The 26,129-nt window shown below is 44.8% G+C and overlaps 1 protein-coding gene across 2 annotated transcripts; it reads left to right on the top strand.

The window, feature by feature from the left end:
• The first annotated feature begins 3,671 nt into the window (after positions 1-3,671).
• Positions 3,672-26,129, top strand: HDDC2 (HD domain containing 2). Of its 2 annotated transcripts, none has more exons than XM_034669087.1 (6): positions 3,672-3,820; positions 4,966-5,087; positions 6,900-7,002; positions 11,874-11,942; positions 21,514-21,652; positions 25,985-26,129. In XM_034669087.1, exons 1-6 carry the CDS (start codon positions 3,737-3,739, stop codon positions 26,047-26,049), a joined length of 582 nt encoding a protein of 193 aa, XP_034524978.1. In that variant the 5' UTR covers positions 3,672-3,736; the 3' UTR covers positions 26,050-26,129. The 2 variants fall into 2 exon arrangements, with proteins under 2 accessions (XP_034524978.1, XP_034524977.1); XM_034669086.1 differs by having other exon boundaries at positions 25,796-26,125.

Here is a 26,129-nt window from a genome sequence, read left to right as displayed (position 1 = left end):
TCAAGGACCCTGGTGATTACATTTAGCCCATCTAGATAATCCAATATAATCTCTCTGTTTTAAATCTAGCTGATTAGCAAACTAAATTCCAACTGTTGCATTCCCCTTTGCCATATAATATAACATATTCACAGGCTCTGGAGATTAGCAGACAGACATCCTTGGGAGGCCATTATTCTATGTACTATAGTCACTTTCTTCTTGGTATTTTTGATGACAAGCAAGGAATAAGCCCTCTTAGAAGTCCTGATCCATCTTTGGAGTTTAGAAAAGCAACAAGTTGACACTACTTTTTGAATCGTAACCATTTATTTTTGGATAATAAAATCCCTTCAAAAAAATCCATTATCATCTTTATAATAGGGACTCTCAGAAACTACATCTATGCAATTCATAGTTTCTCACTGATTTAATGTCTTCTAACTCCTGATAACTTGGGCAACTGGAGAAATTCTTTACAGCTCACTACACAAAGGAAAGAGAACTCGCATGTATTTTGTAAAGCAAGTAGCAAATACAAGTAGAGCTACTCATGAATAAAGCCTGCATAAATGGGGAAATCAAGGCATCGTTGGCAAAAGAAGAAACACTACAGGTTGCACCACACATTTACCATCTGACTTGCAGTCTCATTTCCAGAATGTTCCTCATTATATCCTTCTGGAAATCAAACATCCTCACCTTTCTTATTCCACTGGACCTCTGTTGGTTTTTGTTTTCCTCCAGGGTACCTGACTACTTGGTCTCTGATCCTTCATTTGGCGCCACCTAGCACCATAGAAATAGCTTCTAGTCCATCATCCTAACCATTTTTAATACATGCCCCACTGCCACTGTCCTTGGCATTCCTTTGGTACTTAGTCATATTTACTCCTTTGTCCCACTCTCCAGAATAATTACTTTATGCCTTCACTCTCCATAACCGTCCAATGCCTCCTCCATTCACAAATATCTTCGTTTCCTTTCCTTCAAGAAGAGTGGTAAGATTGCACTCCATGGCCCACTTTATAGTTAAGATGGTGATATTGCTTCTTTTGGCCAATGATACCTAGAAGGGTGGTATATCACTTCCAAAGACAGGTTTTAAGAGGCAGATGCCACACACCCCCAACCCCGAGTTTCAGCCATAGAGGAGCCCAGAGCGCCCCCTACCTTCCTGGATGAGTTAGAGCAGCATCCAAGGGCTTATCAACAGTAGACATTTAGCAAGAGAGAAACAAGCCTTTGATGTGATAAACTGTCACAATACAGAGGTTGCTTGTTACTACAACATAACCTAGTCGAGACTTTGCTTCCCAATTCAGTGAGAAAATAGAAACAGTCAGAAGAGAACCCTACAATCTCCTGTGACCACATCTGCCATTAATTAGTTAAAGTATACTTTCTTTCCTCCTGTACTATGGATGAATTCTCCAAATTCCTCAGATTAATCTTTCCACTTGCACACTGGATTGCATCCTCTTTTATCTGTTCAAGGCCATCATTCCAGCATTTATCTCTTTTGTCTCTTACATCATCAATTTTTCACTCGCTACTAGATTACCTCTACCTGGTAAATTAACATACTATAATATCTTCTTAAAAAAATGAAGCAGAACAAAACAAAACACCTCTTTTCTAGTAGCCCCCCTCTATTCGAAATGAGTTGCAACACTCACTCCTGTTTTCTCTGGAATGATCTCCAGTTAGCATTCTGCTTGCCCCTCTATATTGAAACTGCTCTTGTCACCATCACGAATGACACTGAATTTGCCAAATCCGGTAATCAAATCTCAATCCTATCCAGGTAACATTGACTTAGTTGACCACTGATTTTGGGCGGAGGCAAATTAATCCTCAGAGTTGAGTTTGTCTGTGCCAGCTATTTATTTATCACAGGTTCACTGTAGGAATTTCATAAACCCATAGCATATAGGATAATATCTCTTAATATCCAATAAAGAAATAACATCCTCCAAAACAATGATAAATTAATCACACGATTGTTCCAGGTCAGGGATGATGAAGGAAATAAAGCCCAAATTTAGTTGAAGTGTACTCAGGAGAGCTGGGTTAGCCAACCAGCCGCTGATGCCCCCCCTTCCTAGAGCAGTTGCTAGGGAACAATGGTAGCCCTGCTGATGGGCGAGAAGATCTCCATGGCCTGCCACTGCTAAGGTTTTGCTACTGAGTGGCTTTTGCCATTGAGGGTCAGAATTGTCTTTACAGCAACAGGGGTTAATTGCCCCAAGGTCTTTGAAGAGCTATGGAGATCAGCAAAGAGAATCAGCTTGCTCAGACCAAACCCTCTCCCACAGGCCTTACAAACTCTCGGTATTTATAGTCTAAACGTCCACCTGCCAAAGTTACTTCTTCGTGTGTTTTTACTGATAAACCCCCAACTCAGCCCCTCAGCAGCTAAGCTCCTGAGAGCTTATAAACAACAATAGATGAGATGACGATAACCTGTCACGGTTTACTTCATTCTTAATCAAAACAACTTTGCTCTTAAAAACAATTTCATTTTTGTCATAAACAAGTTGATTTGAAAATCATAACAAACCAACACACAAAAGCCACATTCTTTCCTTCTCGAAGTATTTTCTTCGTTTGGCTCCTAGAACACAACTATCCCTTAGCCCTCTTCCTACCTCACTGACTGCTTCCCCCATTCCCAAATTCTGAATGTTGGGTGACCCCAGCTACCAAACTTCTGATTCCCCACAATGTACTCTTCTTGCAATTTTCTCCAGCTCGCTAAATATCAACTCCATCCTTCCAGTTAGTCAGGCCACGTTTTGGGGTGTCATCCTTCTCTTTCTCTCATACTCCAGTCCAAACCAGTCCAATCCGTCACAAATCTCCTTAGTCCAGTCCTACCTTCAAGTTGTACACAAAAGTAACCACCTCTCACCGTCTGTACTACCACCACTCTGGACCAAACCCAAATCATCTCCCCAGAGATTGATTTCAAGAGTCTCCTCAATGATCTCCCTCCTTCCTCCCTGCCCCATAGAGTCTGTTCTCGACATTACGCTCTCTCCCTGAGTCCTTGTGTATGCGTGTCCACTAAGTGCCTTTAAAAACTGGTACGGTTGGTTGTGGATTTAACTAAGACAGATGGTTGAGACAGACGCTGACCAGCTTTTTGGAGTAAGGGGGCTCTTCAGGGCTTGAGATGTTCGGAAGACTGTGATTTCAGCATGGGACTGCTTTCACTCCCAAGCCCCTTAGGGCTAGTCCGGGGCTCTCCTAGTACTTTTGTCTCTCCTAATGGACTTCTCCCTTCCCAAATACTTTCCTTGTGCCTCTGTTAAAATATTCAGAGACTGCCCACCTTTAAGTAGAGTTCTTTATTTCTTCCCCCAATCAGACGCTGAGTTGCTAAAAGGCAAGATTTTCAGGCAATTTTGCAGAGCCTTCCCCCTCCTCCAAAGGCTCCCCTACCCAACTGCAATCCTTGTAAAAGTTTGAGGGCGTTCAGTGGAGTGGAGATTAGCAAACAAGTAATGACCAAGCACTTGGTCTCCAGGGCTGGTGCAATGCCTGGGGGCCAGACATTGAGGCCGGGAAAGCGGAACACTTCTTTTCTATACGGGTCTGGGACAACCCGGTGAGGAAGTGGAGGAGAGAGGAATGGGAAGGAGTCTGGAGGGGGAAGAGAAGGTTGGGGAGGGAGGGGGGGAGGGAGGAGGAGGGGGAGGAGCTTCAGGAGGCGGCCTAGCGGCCTGCTCCGAGCCGCGGGACCCTTGGCCGCATGGCTTCCGTCTCCGCTGCGGCTGTGTCGGGCCGCGGGGCCGGGAACCTGCTGCAGTTCCTGCGGCTGGTGGGGCAGCTCAAGGTGAGCCGGCGCCGGGCCGGGCCGTTCGGGGCCGGGCGGGCGGCGCGCGGGCAGAGGCGGGGGTGGCCGCGGCGCTCCGGAGCTCCGGCTCGCGGTGGCTGGGGCCGTCGCCCCTTCTTCCGCCCTCCCCGCCTGGCAGGGGTGGGCCCAGAAACTCCTCTGGATGCGGGGGCGCGTCTGCCGGCCTGGGCAGCCATTCCCGAGGTTTCTGGAGAGCAGCTGGCGCGGTCCGTGCTGGCCTGCTTCTGCCTTGGGGCTCAAGACCCCTCAACTGGGCCTCTGAGCAGCCAGGGGCGGGGGGCGGGTTTCGGAGCAGCTGGGGGAAAGAGCAGAATCCATCAGTCCGGCAGATTTTAAGTGGGGTGCTTTAAATCTGCCTCTCAGCGACTTCTAGAAATAACAAGACTTTTTTTTTTTTTTAACGGAAGATTTTATATAGTGCACATGTAAGTTGTGTCCTGTGCGGCCTCCCTGTCCGCTCCACCCTCCTCTACCCCTCATTGGTGATTTTGCAGAATTTCTACAAGTTAAAAGCCGATTATCTGTGTCCTGCCTCTCTTGGGACTGTTTATACAATTCTTCAGAAATGTAGAGTCCTGGGGAGAAAATGCAGCCTCACAAGATCACATCCTGATCTGAACAGAAGGCAGAATCCTGGCTGGTGGTAGCAGGAGCAACGAGAAATGCCTTTGGCCTTCCTGCTTCCAAATTGGGAAGTCTATCCCTTGTTCAAGTTCAGAGCTTTCACCGGTGTTTTCTACGGGTGTTGAATGGGGTTGTTTGACGCAGAAAGTCCCAACTCTTGTAGTTAGGAAAAACACAATACCTTCCAGTTTTATTTTTATGTCTAAAGGACTCGTCTATGTTCCATAATTTACACTTTAGTAACACGGAGTAACTTGACTGTTGGACCCCTTCACTGTATTTTTGTGAATTATTTCTCCCTCTCCTCTTTCTTATTCTCTGACCTCACTGGTTTATTTGATAACAGGTGTTGATCATTTGGTTAGTTAAGCACTTTTCAACACTTTCTGAAACGATGACCCTGCTTCTATACCCTGTTCCTTGGGCTTCTCTTGAAGAGCATAGCACATAGTTTAAATATTTATTTTTATAAGCTTCTTTCTCTTCTTCATTTTCATCAGAGAGTCCCACGGACTGGCTGGGTATACAGAAACGTTGAGAGGCCGGAGAGTGTATCAGATCACATGTACAGGATGGCAGTTATGGCTCTGGTGACCAAAGACAAACACCTTAACAAAGACCGGTAAGCCGACATGATCTCTGATGCTTGTTAGGATCTCTGGTCTGTGGGTAAACACCGCTTCCCGTGACTGATGCCTGTATCCAGTTCTTGCAGGTTAGTTTATCTGTCAGGAGAAATTATCTGCAGCCCACCATACAGGTTCAGGCTGTAGAAAGGGGAATTATGTGTGTTGATTGCTTCAAATTGTAAACTTCAATTGCTTCAGTTGTAAATTCTGGGTTTTCTCTTGGCAAGTGACAGAGCCTGCCGTGGTCTCAAAAAGATGTAAGTGTGATATCAGGATTTGCAGGGCCTTGACAGTGCATGTGGTATGTCTAAAATTCTGTCATTGCATTAGTACGCCGTGTGCTTTACTCTAGCCCCTTTCATGAACACTAACACCCATTTGTGGGGTGCCGTTTTGGAGGGGTATGTGCGAGATGTAGCTGAGAAAGAGATAGCCTCTCCTTCAGTCAACAAGTGCCTAAAATGCTTTTTGAGCACAGGACAAAGTTTCCTAACAATATTAAGATGGTAAGGACATCTCCCATGAGTGACACAGGTCCCAAATGGCTTCTATAAAAAGCCCAAAATGAGTTATATTCAAAAGTTAGCAAGATTGGGGTGCCTGGCTGGCTTAGTCAGTAGAGCATGTGACTCTTGATTTTGGGGCTAGGAGTTCGAGCCCCACACTGGGTTTAGGGATTACTTTAAAAATAGATAAATAAATAAAAAGCTTAAGAAAAAACTGGCAAGGTATTCTAATAGAAGAGATCACGTGTTCTTGGGTGATCTTAACGGAGGGGGTGGCATGAATCTGAGGTCAGCTCTGAAGAGTTGACTGGGTAGAGAAGTGGAAGGCACAGTGCACAGAGGAGGCCATCGCAACCAAAGCCCCAGTGGTAGGAAATGAAAGGTCTATTTTGGAAAAGATACGTAGATCAATTTGATTGTAGCGAAGGTTCATTAGAGAGTTGAGAGCCGTTACTCGGTAGATGATGTGGAAGTGGGATTTTTGGCAAAAAGTACAAGACGAACGCGGTGCGGAACAGAGATAACAAACTTAAGAGTGGTTGGAGATTTGACCGGGAGGTCAGAGACAGGCTGTAGATGGAACACCTGTGAGGAGATTGTTCGGCCTTGTGCTGCCTTGGACATAGTGGGCACGTGACACAGACTGGCCCTCAGGGGCACTTGGATCATGACCTGCCTTCATTATTTTGACAGTGTTTATCCTCATCACTAATAATCATAGCCATTTGCTTAATGACCCACATGTGCCAGGAACACACACGATCAAATTTAGTGTTTATACCAACCTTATGATGTATTACTGTCCCTTTTTTACAGATGATAAAATGAAGGCTGACAGAATCGAGCATTTAAAGAAATTAAGTAACTTGGCAAAGGTCACACAGCTAATAAAAGGCTGCTGGGTTTGGACCCAGATCTGTCCTACTCCACCCTAACTAGTATATGGGGAAATGATTGTTTCTGAATTTTGTATCAGTAAGTAAATGCTATCACCAGATCATCTCCTGCCTGTCATCTGAAGTTATCAACCTTTTAAAATGATATTTGAAAAACCAGCCATTTAAAAAAAAAATTCATGCTAACAATTTCCCCTACATTCATGTATTATTGTGTTGAATATTAACTAGAAGTTTCGAATCAGAACTGTTGGGGGCTAGAAGAATACAATTATTTTAGAAAATACTGCATTAACATACCCTGTGAGGGCGGAGGAAAAAAATGCATCTTCAAAATAGTCTAGAGAAGGAACTTGTAGTGAATCTAATTTTGTGTCATTATTCACATTTCTCACCTGGTCAGATGCGTACACCTAGCCCTGGTTCACGATATGGCAGAATGCATCGTGGGGGACATAGCACCAGCAGATAACATCCCCAAAGAAGAAAAACATAGGCGAGAAGAGGTCAGTGTTAACTATTGACTCCACCAGAGACCGCCAGAGACACCCGTTGCTGAAGCAAAGCTAAGTTTCTTGGACCCGTGGCAGTAAGGGAGAGCACCTTGGCAGAATTTGAGCAGTGTCTCAGGCAGGGGAACTCTGGAGAGGGTATTTATAGAGTGAGAGTCTGGGCTGGAAGATGGTTGGATGGATCTTACGAGATGGGCCACTAGTTAGATTGCACGGAGTGTAGGACTGGTACGACTGGTGAGGCAGAGTCGTAATGAGTCTTGAGGAGTAAGCTGTTAGCGCTTACTCTACTTGGGTGGTTGACGGTCTTATCTTCCAGAAGCAAGGATTTCTTCCTGGCGTAAGCAGCACAGCACACTGGTATTGGTTTTTCTCAACCTTGTTTAACACAAGATCTGGAAAGTATGCCTGCTCCCAGCCTTGTCTAACACAGGGACAGGAAACTGCTGGGTTTCTGTTCTCATTAGTAGGTGGACATAGATAGTATGGCTTTCATTAGAACAAGAGAAGTAGCTAGAACTGGAAGGAATTCTCCATGCTGCTTAAGCTCTTTGGAGGAAAGTTCTATAAAATCACAAGTCTAATCATTATTATAATTACTTGTGAATTTTCAATTAGTCTTTTAATTTATTGGTTAGGAGTAAAGAAATATATTTGTAATAGTAAGAAATGAACATCAAAAGACTACTAAATCAATATCAGTTTGGGCTCTAAATCCAGAACCCAGGGCCAAAGAGGAAGACATATTTGGGGCAGAGATTGGAAAATCCAGGAAGGTTTCGTGTTTTGTTTTTGTTCTGTTTTTTCATGTTGAATAGCTGGTCCTCTCAGGGATTATTGCAAGCTACTTTTATTATAAGAGATAGGTCCTAAATTGCTAGGTGGATGGATCCTTCATAAAAATGCTTTAATAGGACAGGTGGGCTTGAACAGCTGTTCACAGAGCTGGGGAGACTGGAGTTCAGTAGCCAGAAGTATTTTTATCCCCCCAGAGGCGAGAATCTCCACAAGTAATACCAATTTCGGAATTCCAACATTATGGGAACAAGGGAAATTGTGTAAGGAATGTGTTCTTCCTGCCAAAATACAGATCCAGAATATAGGCTCCGCATCATGGCAGCCTGTAAAAAGGGAGAAGGTTGAGGCACTGTTCTTCTGTGGGAATCTAGACAGTTGTGTATAAATTATTCCTAGATTGATTGGCAGAATTAATATGAAAAGAAACCAATTAGTTCAACATACCGAGTGTCAGAAAGGAATTAGCCCTGACCCCAGAAGGTGTCGAGACGACATGACGTAGAGGAAAGGGTTGGGGAGAAAGACGCCCTAATTATACAGCTCATTTCAGGATGCAGGGTAGTTTCATCCAAGGGTCAGTCTGGACATTGTGGAGGAGAAATGCTATGTTGAAGTACCAGAGGGTCCTCGGAGACTATAAAGTGACACAGAGCAAGAAGAAAAGACAAACTGTCCCCGTGAAGGTACATAATGAATTTGAGGCTTCCCCCACAGAAGAGTAAGTCAGAGCCTTTTGGAGAAAGAAAGCGTCCACAGGCAGGCTCTCCAGCCACTGGAGATGAGAGAAGACCGGCTCCTGTCTTGACAGGAGTGAGGCCTGGCCAGTGACACCTTGTGGAGGGGGCCTGGTGGGGCTGAACAGAGCGTGCCTCTGCCCTCCTGGACGCCCTATCCCGACAACGAGGTGAATTTTTCCAGCCTCGTTGTACCTCCTGGCTGCTTCCCACTCCTGTGTTTCCCACAGGCCTCAAGGCCATAATCAGGAGGGACGGGGGAAGCATCTTGAAGAACCAGAGGTTCTTAGACAAGAAACCAAAGGCTTGAAAGAGGGCTGAGGATTTGGGAACAGAGAGGAAGATCTGGAAGGTGAACAATTCTTTATGCAGATGGAGTTTATGAACAAGATTTGGATGTCTGAACCATGCATTAAGATACTTAAATGAGGGATTCTTGGCTCAAGGTGGAATGCACATAATGAGAATCAGGCAGCGTGACTCGCCCCGAGGCCAGCCGACTGCCTCAGGAAGGGTTAAACCGGAGTCGGAGGCAGGGAAAATACTTGGTGAACTTGGAAGGCTGCTTGTTTTGGAGGAGAGTTGGTATTAAGATGAAAGGGAAAACGAGGGCATGGAAGAGAAGATTTAGGGCCAAAAGCAATACTTGTTGTCTGATCCCCTTCCTAAATAAGACGAAACAAACTTTAAATCATAACCCGAGTTGGTGAACGATGCGTCGCAGGGATCATCAGGAACCCGTGGGACAGAACTCGAGGCTGGAGTACAGCAACTGCAGGTTATTCTCTTTTTCGAAGAGAAAACCATGCAGTCGGAAGGCCGAGTCATGGTAGGCATGTATCTGCCAGGGTTAAAGTTGCTAAAAGTTGCTGAAGAACCAAGAGGTTAAAAGGAGAAGAACCAAGCTTTATTATGGGAGTGAACCTGGCGAAATTGAGAAACTGAAAAGTATCGTGAACATTTTATAGATTGCTGATCATGTGCCAGATGCCGCGAGCTTTGTCTCTGTGACGAGTTTCATCCTCACGACAGCCCCCTCGGGGATGCTTGCCATTACTAACCCCATCTTACAGATGTGAGACCTGAAGGACAAAGAGGTTAAGCACCTTGCTCAGGGTTCCACAGCCAGCCCTAAGCGAGTCAGGCTCCAGACCCCATTCGAATTTGTAGTTTGCAGTGAGCTCTTCACTGCTCAGCCTCACCAGTGAGGTCTGAAGGATGCGGGATGCTTTCTGGGGGCTTGACGCAAAACTGACCCAAGATGTTTGCTAAAAGCTTATTCAGCTCAGGACTTCCGACAAATTCTTGGCATGCTGTGCTAATGGGAAGAAGCTAGGAATATTCCCACCTTAAATCTGTGTGTGGACAAGGCGAAACTCTGTATAGAAATGGGAGCAGCGGGGCTCACCACCGGGAGGACAAGTCTGGCATATGCAGCTGGGTACCCTGCAGTGTAGCGAAGTCGTTTTCAGAGGGTTCATTTAAAAGGTGGGCACAATTCTGTGGTGTGTGTTGCCAAACAAGGAATATCGACTACCGTAGCAGTCTCAAAGTGCGATCTGATTGTGCAATAACAAATGGTATCAATGAGTGTAGATCCAGAAAATCATTGTTCAATTTTTAAGAAGAGAGCAACAACGTATTTGTTATGTTTTGTTTTTTTAAAGGACGTGATGGTTTTAATCAACAGGGAGTTTATCAGTAAGTCAGTAATTGGATGTCAGCTCCAAAAAGCTCATTTCAGTCTTTGGCTACCTTTGCCAAAATAAAGTATCTGGCATGATGGAGGCATTGGTTCCGTCCTCTCCCGCCGTGGTCAGACCACTCATCAGTCACTGTGTTCGGTGCTGGGGACATCACCCAAAAGGGAATAAAATAATCTAAAGGTTTAGGTTTTTATATACCTGTAAATACATATTACTTAGTTAGCTTTTTCCAAACAAAAGCAATGGACAGGCTTGTGTTTTTGGAATAATGTAGAGAAAGGCGATCTATTTATAAAGACACCTTTAATTTTTGAAAATGCAAAGATTTTCTCAAGCATTTTACTGCTTTATGAAAAAGAAACAAAGGAGAATGCAGACACAAAGTACCATAAATTCGATACACTAAGGGTGGTGTGCTACAAACCGTTGGAGGTGGTGATGTTTGTAGACACTGGCAAATAGGGTTTGCTCTGGAAGTGGTTGTATTCCGTGGCATTTTTTTCCCTAGCCTCTGCTGGACAAATCATGCAGGTGCCCCTCAAACGGCTGGTTTGAGTCATATGGCCTTCCCGTGGCCCAGAGATTCTGGCCCCACTGGGCCCCTGCCCACCTACTTGATAATGTGTTTGTGGGTGAGGGAGGCACGCTGGGGGGCTGGGGTTGGGCATAGTGGGAGACCTGCACGAACAGTTTTCAGCTTGATGTAAGAAAGTATTTTCTGTCCATGCTGCTTAGAGCCCATTTGGGCAGCCTCCTGATGTGCTGGATTCCCACCCCTGGACGTGGTTACAGAAGTGATGAGGGATGCTCTCGAATGGTTCAGATAGTACCTGGATGGTGTGGCTGATTATCTTCTTCTTTTTAATTTTATTTATTTATTTGTCAGAGAGAGAGGGAGAGAGCACACAAGCAGGGAGAGCGGCAGGCGAGGGAGAGGGAGAAGCAGGGAGCCCGATGCAGGACTCTATCCCAGGACCCCGGGATCATGACCTGAGCCAAAGGTAGACGCTTAAGCCAACTGAGAGCCACCCAGGCGTCCCGCTAATTATCTTTTAATACCCCCTTTCAGCCTGCATGTGTGTGAGCCTGCAAAATCCTCTCATGCCATTTCCTTTATGTTGATGACTATAACTGCCCTTTTGTGTAGTGCTTTATGTTATACAATAAAAATATTAATAGAAAATGAATTAATAGTATACGAACAATTTCTTTGAGCTTTGTAATTCAGTGTTACTTTCCTGTTCTTGTTCTCAGGTTTGTTTTGAACTTTTGTATGTTTATGTTTGAAATTCACGTGGGCATCTTGCGATTCACTCATAAGATGTGAAATCCTTGGCCTCACTTCTGATATTTCTGTAATCCTTTCACACCCTCCTCCTTGTCCTTTTTTTGGTGTCTGGTGTGCTGCAGACCACAAAACATATGCTCAGCGAAGCCCCTGTGAATAAATACACACATTTCTTTCATGCACACAGCTGCCCTCCTTAGAAGCCATAAATATTGCCCAATATTCCACTGCCCTTTGGGGAGCTCTGTGTAAGAGTTTGAGCCCATTATTCAGCTTTTGTAGTTGAGTCGTTAACTAGATAAATGTGATCATGATTAAAATAACTGTTTGATATTTCAGGAAGCTATGAAGCAGCTAACCCAGCTCCTCCCAGAGGATCTCAGAAAGGAACTCTATGAACTTTGGGAAGTAAGTATATATGATAGGTTGCTTTTTAATGTATTGTGATTGAATTTATATGGCTCATCAGTGTTTTCGTTGACTTAGATTATTATCACAAGCTGCCTCTTAACTTACTACTTTCTGGTTTGTGTCTGTTTCTCACTTCCTGGCTGCTGCAGGAATTTCTCATGGCTGATAAAAATTTTTCTTCCCTCCAATTTCCCCATTTCCCTTGACACCATAATACCTGGTACAGATCTTGACTCAGAGCCCCCTGGATTTCCTGTTGCATTGCTCTCATTGCCCCCCCACCCTGCCAACCCCACACCCACCCACCCATTTCTGGTCCTTGGAAAGAACGTGGGCCCTCACCACTTCCTGGCTCCGACCGTGGGCATATTCCCCTCTCTGAGTCTGCTGCTCATCTGTGAAACCTTGAAGGATTGTTTGGGGCTGAGTCTGGTCCAAGTAAAGTGCTGCCATGATGCCCAGCGCAGAGTGGGGACCCTGTGGGTGCTCGTTCCCTTCCCAGTGCTTGACAGCAAGGTGGGAGGCCAGTTGGCCAGAGAGAAAGGGCAGGAAGCGTGGAAAGAGCAAAGAAAGCCATTGTTCTCCTTTTGCTCCCCCCTCCTAGTGCTGGTTTTCATTTGTGAAGGGAAAACAACAGCAAAGAGACCCTTGTCTACTGCAGTTTCTCACTTGCCTCCAGTCCACACTGGCCCTTCCTTGCTTGAGCCCCTGGACCCCCGCCTACCTCACACTCTCACTTTTCACGGCTCCTTCAAAGCCCTACTCCCTGCTCCTGCCTTCAGAGGCTGATCTTCCACCTTTTCTTTTACATCCTCAGGCTTCCACCGTGCCTTGCTCTCCCCCCGAGCCTCCAAGCTGGCAGAGTTCCCTTTCCACTTCCTAGCGTGCTGGTCAGCTCTTTGCTTGACTGGGGAAGACTGGGGGACAAGTTAGGAAGTGTTGAGGTGTTGTATTCAGGTGTTGAACCCTGAATAGATGTTTCTCCTAAAAATGCCATTTTACTCAGTGGTCAGATTCTGTGGCATGCTGTCATTTCTGTGGGTTAGCTGAATTAGGGGATGAAATAAGCATCCCTTCGTAAGGCTGTGGGCTGTGATGCAGAGAGCAGGACTTGCCACCAGAGAGCCCTGGATTTGAATCCCACCTCCCTTGGGTGAGTGGCTTGGCTTTCGTGGGCCTGTTTCTCCTAGAACATGAGACTACAACTCCACATGCCCTTCACCATAATTAGGAAATCTACAAAGTTCAGGGAGCCAGTTAAAAACAACAATAACAACAACAACAGCAACAAACTGATCTAACTTGACCTCACACAGTAAAATCTTACCTGAATCAACATGAGGCTGTTTAGAGCCCCCCCCCATGTGAAAATCAGTGTGCTTTGACATAGAAATATTCATATGTTTGGCAACTGAGTCTGCCCTAGACCCCCCTAGGGATTTTCTGTAATATGTACTATACATACCATATTATTTTCTAAATTAAAAATATGCTGAAAACTGAAACAGATTTTAAGGTAAAAGACCGTGGCCTGTTAATACCTGCCTTGCCAAATAATTGTGAAAATTAAATCTGGCAAAGTATGCATGGTATCTAGCTGGAGGCTGGCCCAGGTGGCATCTGTTACTAGGTGTAACGGGGTTGCTTCAGGGAAAAGAGTCCCTTGTGCCAAAGTACGTACTTGCAAGTGAACTTCTGGAACACTATGAATTGAGGAATGATGGAGTGGAGTTGGGTTGCATTTCATACATAGAAAGAAAAAAAAAATGGCCCTGAGCTTATGAAACTAATCCCATGTCTCTAAGAAGGAAAGACTCCCAGAATTTGAAAACCTTTTCTAAGAATTGGTTCCCTTTGTCTCCTAGTTATTGTAAACACAGCGGCAGTATCTGTTAAATTATTTTCTCAGTTAGCCGTCAGCAACTGACTGAAAAAAGCTTACTGCAAAATATACTTTAATTACAAAAATTAATTTAAATTTACTGCAAAATCTCCTTTAAGTGGCTTCCAAACAAAAACATGACAAAAATACTTTGGATTTGGAAAAAATATAAAATAAAGAGCATTAAATGACTTGATAATCCCCAAAATGAGTGACAGTTTTATGATCTTGTAAAAGTCATTGGTTGAATTAATTAATCTTGTTAAAGATCTCAGGCCAGGTACACAGTTGGCCGTTTGGAAGGTGGCAGTCCTCCTTGAGAATTGTTGCTGCCAGGCCGGCCAAGAGCTTAAAAGAAGATAGCAAGGATTTAAATTACTTTGTTGGTGAGACTGTGGGATGTTGATTGATGCGGAGGAGAAAAATCGTGAGCTTTTTTACTTTCTGACAGGAACATCATCTTTGCATGCTCTGGAAGGGGTGGGAGCTTGTTTTTCTATTAAGAGCCAGAGGAGGGGAAGGGAGGACCATGTAAATAAACAGCAATACGTTTTTCAGACAGAATTATAGGAATTTATTCACAGAGAATAGTATTCATGGGTCTTCAACTCTCCTTAACCAATTCATACACCCCTGTGAGTGAGGTAGCCGCCTCAGGCCAAGAGGGAAGGTCACCAGGGCCCTGCAGGCACAGACTGAGCATACATATAAGTCCCAGTGTTTACTGTCCACGGAAGTGTGAGCATGTGTATGAGGGTCCCGATGCTGGTGGGCACATGTATATTTAAGTTTATTTAGAAATCATGAAAAGAGGGGCGCCTGGGTGGCTCAGTCGTTAAGCATCTGCCTTCAGCTCAGGGCATGATCCTAGAGTCCTGGGATCGAGCCCCGCATCGGGCTTCTCTGCTGGGAGCGTGCTTCTTCCTCTCCCACTCCCCCTGCTTGTGTTCCCTCTCTCGTTGGCTGTCTTTCTCTCTCCCTGTCAAATAAATAAATAAAATCTTTAGGGAAAAAGAAAAAAGAAATCATGAAAACAGAGCAGGAAAATGGACATCCCTAATATCTAATATTATTTTGGAAAGAGAGTGTTAAACATTAGAATTGTCCCTGATTTCTTTGACCATTTCTCCCCATCTTATGCCTGTGAAAGCCTGTATTTCAAGAACTGGGGTATCACTTTCCACAATACATGGTTTTCACAGTCCACAGAATCTTTTGGCGAAAAAGCCTAGCTCCAGCCTACCTCAGAAAAAGATATCCCTCTCCCCTCTTCTCTTTCGGATATGGATTGAATCGTGTCCCCCTAAATTTCATATGTACCTCTGAATAAGACCTTATTTAAAGATAGGATTTCTTTTCTCTTCTCCATTCAATAGTTTATTCTCAATACCTAGTAAAATATAATATACGACATGGGCAATAAATATTTGTTGAATGAATTGACAAGGCTTTTTAGTGATACTGTAAAGGAGGTTTTTTAAAAATAATTATATTTCAAATTTTTATTGTTAATCTTGAAATATAACTATATAATTTCAAGTGTTCTCCAAAGAGGAAATAATAACTGTGGAGAATTTTTTTTTTTCCTGAGCTAGGATTAAAAAAATTTTTTGGAGATAATATTTTTAGAGGGATAATCGAGTTAAAATGGGGTCATTAGAGTGGGTCCTAATCCAACATGACTGGTGTCCTTATAAGAAGGGGAACTTGGACACAGAGACATATATTGGGGGAGCACCATGTGAAGCCAAGGAGAAGGGCCTGCAGCAGACTCTTCCTCACAGCCCTCGGAAAGAACCAGTCCTGCCAATTTCCTTGATTTCCGAATGTCTGTGCTCCCCACAGCCCACCGCGTGACTCAGGCCCCCACGCGGCTCTTGCTGAGGTCACAGCCTTGGCTTGGCTGCATCCTGGAGCCCTTCTCTGCCCAGGTGCACCTGACACCCGGGCCGCGCAGAAGATGGGGCCTCGCGTGGTTGAAGTTCTCTGCTCCCTCACGTCTGTGCCCTTGCTCCCTCCTGAGTTCCTTTGTACCTTTCGGGCTCTTCTTTCTGAGTTTGTTCAGGTGTTCCTCTGGCTTGGCTGACTTGATCAGAGCCGATGTTCCCTTCCCAGGACTGTGTCCTTCTAGGTGTTCTCCTGAAAATCTTCCTCCTAAGCTCCGGACTTGCAAGGCTAGCAGCCTAAAGGATGGCTCCGCCTGAACATCCTGCTTGGCCAGGTCCCGGTGCCCTCATTTCCTTCAGCCATTTTTACTATTTTCAAAACCATCTTATTGAAAAGTAAAACACAGAAAAGGACACAAACACCTGTGTATAGCATAGTTCCAATAATCCTTACTGGAAGGATAACATCCTTGTAACTACCACCTACATCAAGATTTGGAACTGTGCTGGGGCGCCTGGGTGGCTCAGATGGTCAGGCGTCTGCCTTCGCCTCAGGTCATGATCCCAGGGTCCTGGTGGGGAGAGCCTGCTTCTCCCTCTGCCACTCCCCCTGCTTGTGCTCTCTGTCTGTCAAATAAATGAATAAAATCTTTTTTTTTTTTTGAAGATTTTATTTATTTATTTGACAGAGAGAGACAGCCAGAGAGAGAGGGAACACAAGCAGGGGGAGTGGGAGAGGAAGAAGCAGGCTCCCAGCGGAGGAGCCTGATGTGGGGCTCGATCCCATAACGCTGGTATCACGCCCTGAGCCAAAGGCAGACGCTTAACGACTGAGCCACTCAGGCGCCCCAAATAAATGAATAAAATCTTAAAAAAATAAAAAGATTTAGAACTCTGCCGCTCCTCCCCCCCAGAAGCCCTTTCTTGTGCCCCGACCAAGCCCAACCACTCCCTTCCTCCAAAAGTGACCACTGCCCTGATTTTCACAAGGATTCCTTGATTTTCTTTATGGTTTTATCACCCAAGCAGTCATCCTCCAACTTTTTAGTTTAATCCTGCCCATTTTTTAAAAAGCTTAATGTATCTTTTAAATCTCCCTTAATCTATACCCCCTCTTCCCCCTCAACCCTCATCCTATCTCTTTCTTTCAAATTATCTGTTGAAGAATCCAGACCGTTTGGCTTACAGAGTACTCCATAGTCTGGGTTTTGCACACTCATTATGCGGTTCTGGTCTTCTGTTCTATTTTCTGCACATGGGCCTCTGGATCCAGAGGCTGAATCAGACTCACGCTGTATCTCTTTGGCAAAACTGTAGATGGTGTTGGATTCTTTCATCGTGAGGCACATAATGTCTGGGTTTTCTTGATGATTACATCCCTTCATCCCATTGAAAACTGTAATAAACTAATGTTTTTGTCTTGCTTTCATTTAGTAGCTGAAACAATTGTATTAGCAGAGGCTTTTTCCTCATCTACTCTGGTTGCAGGTCATACAGGCGAGGTGGGGTAAAAACACCTGACTTTGGTTGCTTCCCTGACAGCAGGAATGGCAGGATGGTCCAGCCTCATTCATCTCGAACACGCTTCAGCCAGACCTCCTATTTTGTTTTTTTGTGTGTTAATAGGCAGTGTTATTTCAGGGCCACAGTGTGTGCAGTGGGGTACTTGCTGCTGCTGAGTTGGTTATGGTTTTTATGTTTTTTAATGGACAGAGTTAGGATATATATGTGTGTATGCCTCGTGGGTTCATGGTGATATTTCCAATTCAAATACAGTACTGCATGGTTTTTACTTAATCTCTTGTATGGTATGTCTTAACCTCTTCTATATTATCCTTTCTTCCACACAAGGAGTCCTGATTATACAGGCTTTATCCTTCTCTACTCATGTACCCGTCTCAGAATAACAATTGTATATTCCACCATCATCAATTCCATTCACTGGAAACAGTTTAAAAAATTGTTTTGCCTGTGCTATCTCTATTCCTGTATTTTTTTTTTTACAGTTGTACTCTACCTACATTGTACTCTATCTAGATTGTTGTATTACCATGACATTACATTAACCGTAACATACCATTTCTTATACCTCACCGAACCTTAGTTCTGCAAGTACCTGTTGGTGCTCACTAGCTGTCCTTATGTCAGTTTGTCCCAGTCATTTTGGCTGTCTGAAGCTTGTTCCCCTGTAGGTTCTTCAAGAAGGGCTCCCAGGAACAATATGCTCTAAATCTTGCCTCTGCGTTCTTTATACTGGAAGGCCACTCTTACTTGATATAAAATCCTTGGCTCCCACTTTCTTTCCTTGAATATCTTAAATACATTACTCCCATTCTCTTTGGTCATAAAGCAAAGTCTAATAATAATTTTATTTTCCTTATATGTCCAGTGCTCTTTCTGCATTGGTATCCAAAGGATTTTTTTAAATATACGCAGTAATTTTATTAGAATGTGTCTTGGTGTTGGTCCTTCTGGGTTAATATCCTTAGCTACTTAGTGTGTTTTCATTGTGTATCCTTTCAAATAAAAAAAAGATTTAATTTCAAGAAAAATTTTTTGAATATAGTTTTTCTTTTACTTTGGTTTCCTTTTTTCCTCCCAAAAGCATACATATCTGTATGTTGGTTCTTCTTTGCCTGTCTTTAATATTTGTCACCTTCCCTCAGATCCTTTACATCAACTTCATTTCTTCTTGATTTTTAAACCTAATTTCCTTTTCAATTTCTGCTTCTCTTAAGGTATTATTTATCATGTTTAAATATCCCTATGTTTCTATTTGCTTACCCTTCGCTGTGAAAATGACTTTTTATCTCTCATGTTTTTTATATGGTTCTTTCATGTCTTACCATTTTCTTAGCATCTTTTAGTTCTTTTTGAAGTAGTCTCTTATAGATTTGAGCCTTGAAAAAAAATTAAGAATGTCTGTCTGATGTGAATTATCCGTAGAGACGTCATTTTGCTCCTTGCTCTCTTATCTTCTCGTAGGCTTGTGTGGGATCTGATCTCTGTGCTTTTTCTGTTGCTCATTTTGTTACACAAATAGTTTTTATGAACTTTTGGAAGGAAACTTGATTCAGATAACTTCTTTTTTTTTAAAGATTTATTTATTTATTTATTTGAGAGGGGGAAGGTAGGGGCAGAGGGAGAGGGAGGATCTCCTAGCAGACTTCCAACTGAGTGTGGAGTCCAACGCAGGGCTTGATCACACGACCCTGAGATCATGACCTGAGCTGAAATCAAGAGTCAGACGTTTAGGGGCGCCTGGGTGGCACAGCGGTTGGGCGTCTGCCTTCGGCTCAGGGCGTGATCCCAGCGTTATGGGATCGAGGCCCCACATCGGGCTCTTCCGCTGTGAGCCTGCTTCTTCCTCTCCCACTCCCCCTGCTTGTGTTCCCTCTCTCTGGCTGTCTCTATCTCTGTCAAATAAATAAATAAAATCTTTAAAAAAAAAAAAAAAAGTCAGACGTTTAACCGACTGAGCCACCGACGTGCCCCCAGATAACTTTTTTGAACTTCACAGAGCTACCTCGTCTTTTGTTTTATTTTTTAATGTAATGTTAAGATGTATGGTGGCTTGCATTCAGAGATTCCCTGGCGTTGTTCTCTTTCCCCACTTTTGTCTGGACTTTTTCTTTTCTTCATCTTGTTATCCTTACCCCACTCAATTTTGATCCCACGCCCAGCAGTTTCTCTTTCTGGCCCTGTCCTGGGGAAGCAGGTCAGCCTGGCGGATTCACCGGGGCCAGGCCTGCATCAGCTGCTGCCAGAGGGGGAGGTTCTCTTCTTCTCAGGTCCGTCAGCTGCCCTGTTGCTCCTGCTGATGGAAAGCAGGGCTTATGGCTGGAGGTGATTTGTCCCCGCTTAAAGTATATTTTGTGATTCATGGTAATGTTATGTTCCGTAGTTTTGTTATAAATCTTCGTTAGGTTTTGGTTTTGCTGTTTCTTTGCTCTGTCAGTTTTTTGAGTCTGTTTCTCCCCTTGCTCCCTCTTGAGTTACCTGTGCCAGAAACTAGGAAGTCATTCTCAGCTTTTCCTTTCGTTCACGTTCACGTTCTGGTTCACTTCTTCGTCCTTAGTGTTTTTCAAATCTGCGCACTTGTCCCATCTTCATTGCCACGAGATTAGGCGAGACCAGACTCTCCCAGCTGCTCTGCTGGTGCTGCCACGTCTCAGAGCCTGACTGCTCTGCCTCCGGTCTAGCCATTTTCCACACTCAAGGTAGGATGATCTTTCTAAAATGCAAATCTGATCATGACCCTTCTGGCCTGAAACCTTTCAGTGACGTCCAGTAGCTGCAGGATAAGCTGAAACCCCTTGTCACAAGCCACGAGGCCTTTCAGGAGCTGACCCTTCCTCCCCCTCAGCCTCTTCTGTCTCCTCTTCCTCCTGCAATTAATTCTGCATCCTGTCATGAGAAACTGCTTGCAGTAAGTTCCCCAAAGATGCCATGGTGTCTTCTTACTTCTAGAGCTTTCTTGGCCTCACTGTTCTCCTTGCCTTGCCTCATTGTTGGAAAACGAAATTGGGAAATGCCTGTACCATTACTTTTTGAGGAAAAACCCAACAATTTATATTTTTAAAAGAAACATGTAATTTCACCAGAATTTGTTACAGTGTGGTCATTTCCTAATGGTCTTGAAATCTTTTTTTCTTACTTTCAATAGAGAAAAATCCTGGACTGCTATGCCTTAAGTATATTCCACTTCTTTTTTGTTGAATAATGAACTTGAAATTATTAAATATAAATATATAATTATAAATGTGAACAAGCATTTAAATAAAGGTAATTATTTTTAAGTGCCTTTGAATGTATGTATTTGGTTTAGTATTAAAATGATTTCCCTGTACAATTTCAGCTCAGTCAGAATCCAAATAACTGCCTCTATAAGAATAAGGCATCTAATAAAAACCGAGAAACCTTCAGTGATTCACATCACATCACCCTGCCAAGAAAGCATGACAGGTTCATTATCCAGACACATCTGGGGTGGAATCACAAATGAGAACGTTGCAGGGAAACCAGTTGGGAACACTTTGGTCTTAATAGAAAAACGATTCTATAGAGTATTAATTGGGGCTTGCAGTTGTGTGACGTGTGTCATGCTGTACGAAGCAGCCCTCCTGGAGCTCCTTGTTTCAGGTTTGCGCTGAGGAGGGAGGGACCAGACGGCAAAGTGCTGCTTCCTATCCACTGGCTTCAGCACCTCTCTGTCACCAGCACGTGCACATGTGCCATTGCACGAGGAACCCTCAGATCCTGACTGTGCCCTCCCGAGTCATACCCCAGGGGGACCTGTTTGGAAAGCAAGGACAGAGATTTCCATTGTAAAGGGACAGCCAAAATTCAATGAGAAAGCTAGAAATTCACTTAAAAAGGAAAAGGAAGCCTGACCGTTTTTAAACGGGGAGGGAAATAATTTGAGAAGCGTGCGATGACATAGTAGCTTGAAGTTAGGAAGACCTCCGCCACTCCGGTGGGTGAAAGAATAATGACCTTGAAGACAAGGTACCAGACGGGAAGGAGAACGCTTGGAGTGTCGCTGCCAACAGATGAGACTTTGCAGGCATCTGGCAGAATGCGCAGAATCGCGGTACATCTCCCTGCGCGGAGTGCTGAGAGCGAGCGGTGGTTACAGAGGCAGCGTCTCTGCGAAGGGCTTGTGCACGGTCCGGGGCGGGGGGCCAGTACAGAAGGTGCTTTTAGCTGCGAGTCTGATTTCAGTACTAGAATCAAAACTTTCCCGGAATACCCTGTCCCACAGCTCTCATCATGCTGCTTTCGTGGTCCCTTTCCTCAGGAGTATGAGACCCAGTCGAGTGCAGAAGCCAAGTTTGTGAAGCAGCTGGACCAATGCGAGATGATTCTTCAGGCATCTGAGTATGAAGACCTGGAGAACAGACCTGGGAGGCTGCAGGACTTCTATGATTCCACAGCAGGTACTCCGTGCTATTTTCAGTAAACACCATTTTAGCTGGGCTTACTCCTCGTGTAGTGACTGACGTCGTGTCAGTGAGATCCGCTGTCGTTACCTGCTGATGACGCTTCCATATGGAGCATCTGAAAGGGAAGTAGTGGGCTTCCTGGTGAGAGGCAGCCTGGCGTGGGCGAGCATGCCCCCCGGGGTCTGAGCAGCAAGCCAGGTTCGCGTTCACACCTGCCTCTGTGCCCCCGGGCTGTGTCCTGGCCTCTCTGTGTCCTCTCTGAAAAAGGGAAAGCATAAAGCTTACCCTACTTGAGTCGTAGGTGGATTTTGAGACTCAAGAGAGAGAGTGTCTATGAAAGTGCATTATAATCTGGAAGTGATTTATAGAAGTAAAGTCATGGAAGATGGAGGTAGAAAAAGAGATGTGAAAAGCAGATAACCCTAAACCGTCGAAGTCACCGTTGGCATTATAGTGCTTCATAGCGCGGACCTGGAGTTCAGCTGGTTCTAGTTCTGCCACATATAACCCACGTATCGTCCAGCGAATTACCTACCCTAGCTCTGGGCCTTAGTTTCCATATTTTTAAAATAAGGATAATTATAGGGGCGCCTGACTGGCTCAGTTAGTAGAGCATGCAACTCTTGATCTCAGGGTTGTAAGTTTGAGCAACACTGGGTATAGAGATTCCTAAAAAAAAATCTTTAAAATAAGGGTCATTATAGACTCTACTTTGTAGAATTATTTGAAGATCAAGTGGATTAGTTCACGTGAAGTGCTCAGAATAATACCGGGCGGTAAGCCCTGGGCGTCTTCATGGCGACACCGTTTCTGGTGAAGCTCAGTCGCTGTAGGAGTGCTGGCTGGGGTTCGTGTGGCCCCTGGAGCACAGCTCCGTCTCTCATCCCCTGGACTTCCTCAGGCTCAGCTCGGGCCCCGTCTCCCCGGAGAGCACTGCCAGAGATTGTCTGAGACGGCTCGGCTCGTCACGTGGCTCCCAGCTCAGGCTGTGCTCTAGAATGTGGTGTGCATCACCCTGAGGTTGATTCCATTTTCCTTCCCTCTTTTCCGGCCCCACTTCTCAGCCTCAGACAAGCCCCTTGTTATTTCTGTATTGGACTCTTGTCATTACCTTCTAACTCCGCCAGCCGGGCTCACCACCTTATCCAGCGGGTCTCAGTGTTTTCCTACTTTGTAGACACAGGTATTATCACATCTTCATTTTTAAAACTTCTGTGGCTTTCCTCTTCCTAGAAAGTAAGATCTTGACACTGTCGAGTGGCCTCAAAAGTTCTACAGTCTGAAGCCACTTCTCTCCCTGGTCTCCCTTTCTGATCCTCCGTGTCAGAATTAGGCGATCCCCTCTTTTTGCTCACTCTGCATTTGGTCTAGAGCTTTCCATAGTGTTGTGACAGTCTGACTTGCATTCTCTTTAGTGATGTTCCTTATTGGGTCTTTTCCCAAACCCCGTTGCTCACCCTACCCTGTAGTTCACTGTTTGAGGGCCAAGACCGGGTTTGTCTCATCTGTCTTTGATATAGGTGGTCAAAAATATTTGACTTCAGTTAAATAGAATAGCAGTCTACACTAGGGATCAGCAAACTGTGGCTCATCGGTCTTTGGACTCTTGCTTTTTCATATAAATAAAGTTTTATTGAAACAGCCGCACTCATTCTCTATGTATTGTCTCTACTGCTTTTACACCACGGCAGCAGAATTGAGTAGAATTGAGTAGTTGGCAACGGAGACCACATAGTTCACAAAGCCTAAAGTATTTACTGTCTTACTCTTTACAGAAAATGTTTGCCAACCCATTGTAAGCAATGATTAGGTTCCAAGATAACATATTTTGCCAATAATGTAACTAAAATACAAGACGGGGCGCCTGGGTGGCACAGCGGTTAAGCGTCTGCCTTCGGCTCAGGGCGTGATCCCGGCGTTATGGGATTCGAGCCCCACATCAGGCTCTTCCTCTATGAGCCTGCTTCTTCCTCTCCCACTCCCCCTGCTTGTGTTCCCTCTCTCGCTGGCTCTCTCTATCTCTGTCGAATAAAGAAATTAAAAAATCTTAAATAAATAAATAAATAAATAAATAAATAAAATACAAGACATGTTTGTGTGGTGCTGTGCATTTTAATGCTATCATTTTCTATTTTGATACACTCACAGTGAAAAATAGAAAATGAAACATGAGACTCCTAGTAGAATCAAAAAATGGGAGCGAGGAGGGTCATCTGGTTTAAACTCCACATTTTATTGAGGAAGAAACTTGAGCTGAGAAAGAAGATGATGTGCCCTCAGCTGAGCTGAGGTTAAAATTCACTTTACTTTCCACTCTGGTGCACTACTCCATTAAAAGATTAGTAATTGTAGGTAATGTAGCTGATGTAAGGAGTGGTTTCTTACTTATCCCAACAATGCTTGAAGAAAAAAACAAGTTTAGTTAGGGAGAGATGAAGATGTTCATTGTGACCTTCATGAGGAGTTTTTTTTAGTAAACTGTACCCCCAGCGTGGGGCTCGAACTTGTGACACTGAGATCGAGAGTCACGTGCTCTGCTGAGTGAGCCAGCTGGGTGACCCCCTTAGGGGATTTTGAAGGGAACATAAAGGCTTTACTTTGATAACACATTTTTATTTCTCTAATTCAATCGCCACTTAAGGCTTTTCCTCTTTTCTTTTTGAAACTCTGTGTGTTGAGGAACAGCATGGAGGCCAGCGTGGCTCGTGGGGGTGAATGAGAGGAGAGGGTTGCAGGTGAGAAGTGGGCCGAGGCCTGCCGGCCAGTATAGGAGGTTGGCATGTGCTCTGAGCGTGATGGGGACCCCTTCAAGAAGGTGGACTACAGGATGAGCATGATCTGACTTGTGTTTTGAAAGGGTCACTTGGGCTGGAAGCAGCAAGACTGACTGGGGGCCATTGCAGGCTCTTAGTGAGAAATGATATCGGTTTGAGCCAGGTGGTAGTGGCAGAAAAAGGAAGGAGTGGTCAGATTCTGGATATATTCTGAATAGAAAGGTCGACAAGATTTGAATGGCGGTATTTATGAGAGAAGTCCAAGGATATTGGTCTGAGCAGCTGTAGGAGAATGGAGTTGCCACTAGATGGGGAAGATGGGGAAGTAGGTTTCAGAGGAGAAAATCAGGGGCCCCAGAAGCCAAGGGAAGAAAGCGTTTCAAAAGGGAAGGAGGAGCGATCATATTCAGCAACGTGGAGCTAATTGGCGTGTCCTCAGTAAGAGCCATTTTGGTGGAGTGGCGGTAATAGTCTGACAGCATGACCTTTACACAGTGGGGCAGAGGGTGGCCTGGAGGCAACAGGGAGAGTAGAGGGGCAGAGCCAGGCCCAGTGACAGGAGCTATGTGACAGAGGAGATGGCCACTGTGACAAGGCTGCAGGGAAAGCCATATCCTCAGGACGAGCCTGACATCAGGGCAAGAAAGTGAAAGGAATGTTCCAAGAAGAGATTGAGAATAGGAAATAAATGGAACAGAGAGGTAAACATGGAATGAAGAGTAAACAACAAAAGGCACTGGCAAAAAAAATCGACGAAACAAAACCAAACAAAAAACAAAACAGAAAAAACAGGGAAGAGATGGTGGGTGTAGTATTCCCGTGTGCAGCTTCGAACCTGAGACCGCTTGTAGGTTGGTTGCTGCCAGGGCAGAGGTCTGGGAGGGCTGAGGAGCAGGGAAGACAGCACAGGTCAGTGGGGTGTGGTGCGGAAGTGTTTGCAAGCAGCACGGTTGCTTCCTGGGACAGCGTAGACCTTCTTTCTTCCCACCAGTCTTTCTATATGCAGGTGCTTTGTTCCCTTCCATTGCAGTTTCAGAACAGGCAGGGATTGCTTTCAGGTCTCCGGGTGCTGTCCTCCCTGAGTTTCTTTGTAGTTCCCAGTAGAAGCATTCAGAGGCTGCCTGGTGAGGTTTCCCCTAGCTCTGCCTAATGGGACAGTTCTTTGTCCAGTTCTCATCCCTAATGCTTGGTGGCATCCGGGGTGACGGACCATGATCTCCAGGTGGTCCCCTCCCCAGGACCTGGAGTTGTGTTCTTCTGCATTGGAGTGAATCTCAGAGTCGAGCCCCTGAAAAGCCTGGGATCAAGCTGGATCCATTGATGGATTCTCTTGTATCTTCTTCCCTGTCTTCTTGCCTTGCAGGAAAATTCAGTCACCCAGAGATAGTCCAGCTTGTTTCTGAACTTGAGGCAGAAAGAAACGCCAGCATAGCTGCTGCCCCCCGTGAGCCAAGCTCCTGACATGTCCTCTCTGTTGCTGCACTCCTGTGACATTGTGTTTTTCCCTTCTGTGGTGGTGTGTTTTGCCACTGTTGCTGTGTTGATTCCCCAGATATGAGTCTGTTTATATTCCATTGCCTGGACTCCAGTAAGAAACGTGTGATACAATCTGGATAATAAAAGAAGCTACAGAACAGGATGTGGTCCTGAAAATGCCCCGGATGAAGACTGGGGGTGGAGGGGGAGGAGGGCGGGAG

Source organism: Ailuropoda melanoleuca, chromosome 10 (assembly GCF_002007445.2).
Source record: "Ailuropoda melanoleuca isolate Jingjing chromosome 10, ASM200744v2, whole genome shotgun sequence".
NCBI lineage: Eukaryota > Metazoa > Chordata > Mammalia > Carnivora > Ursidae > Ailuropoda > Ailuropoda melanoleuca.
This window is presented reverse-complemented; position numbering and strand designations above follow the sequence as displayed.

What these genes read in the sequence shown, in the direction of transcription:
- HDDC2 (XM_034669086.1), top strand. Translation starts at nt 3,737, where the DNA reads ATGGCTTCCGTCTCCGCTGCGGCTGTGTCGGGCCGCGGGGCCGGGAAC. An exon ending in AAACACCTTAACAAAGACCG is followed by an intron (nt 5,088 to 6,899) that starts GTAAGCCGACAT and finishes TCACCTGGTCAG; the next exon opens with ATGCGTACACCTAGCCCTGG. An exon ending in AACTCTATGAACTTTGGGAA is followed by an intron (nt 11,943 to 21,513) that starts GTAAGTATATAT and finishes CCCTTTCCTCAG; the next exon opens with GAGTATGAGACCCAGTCGAG.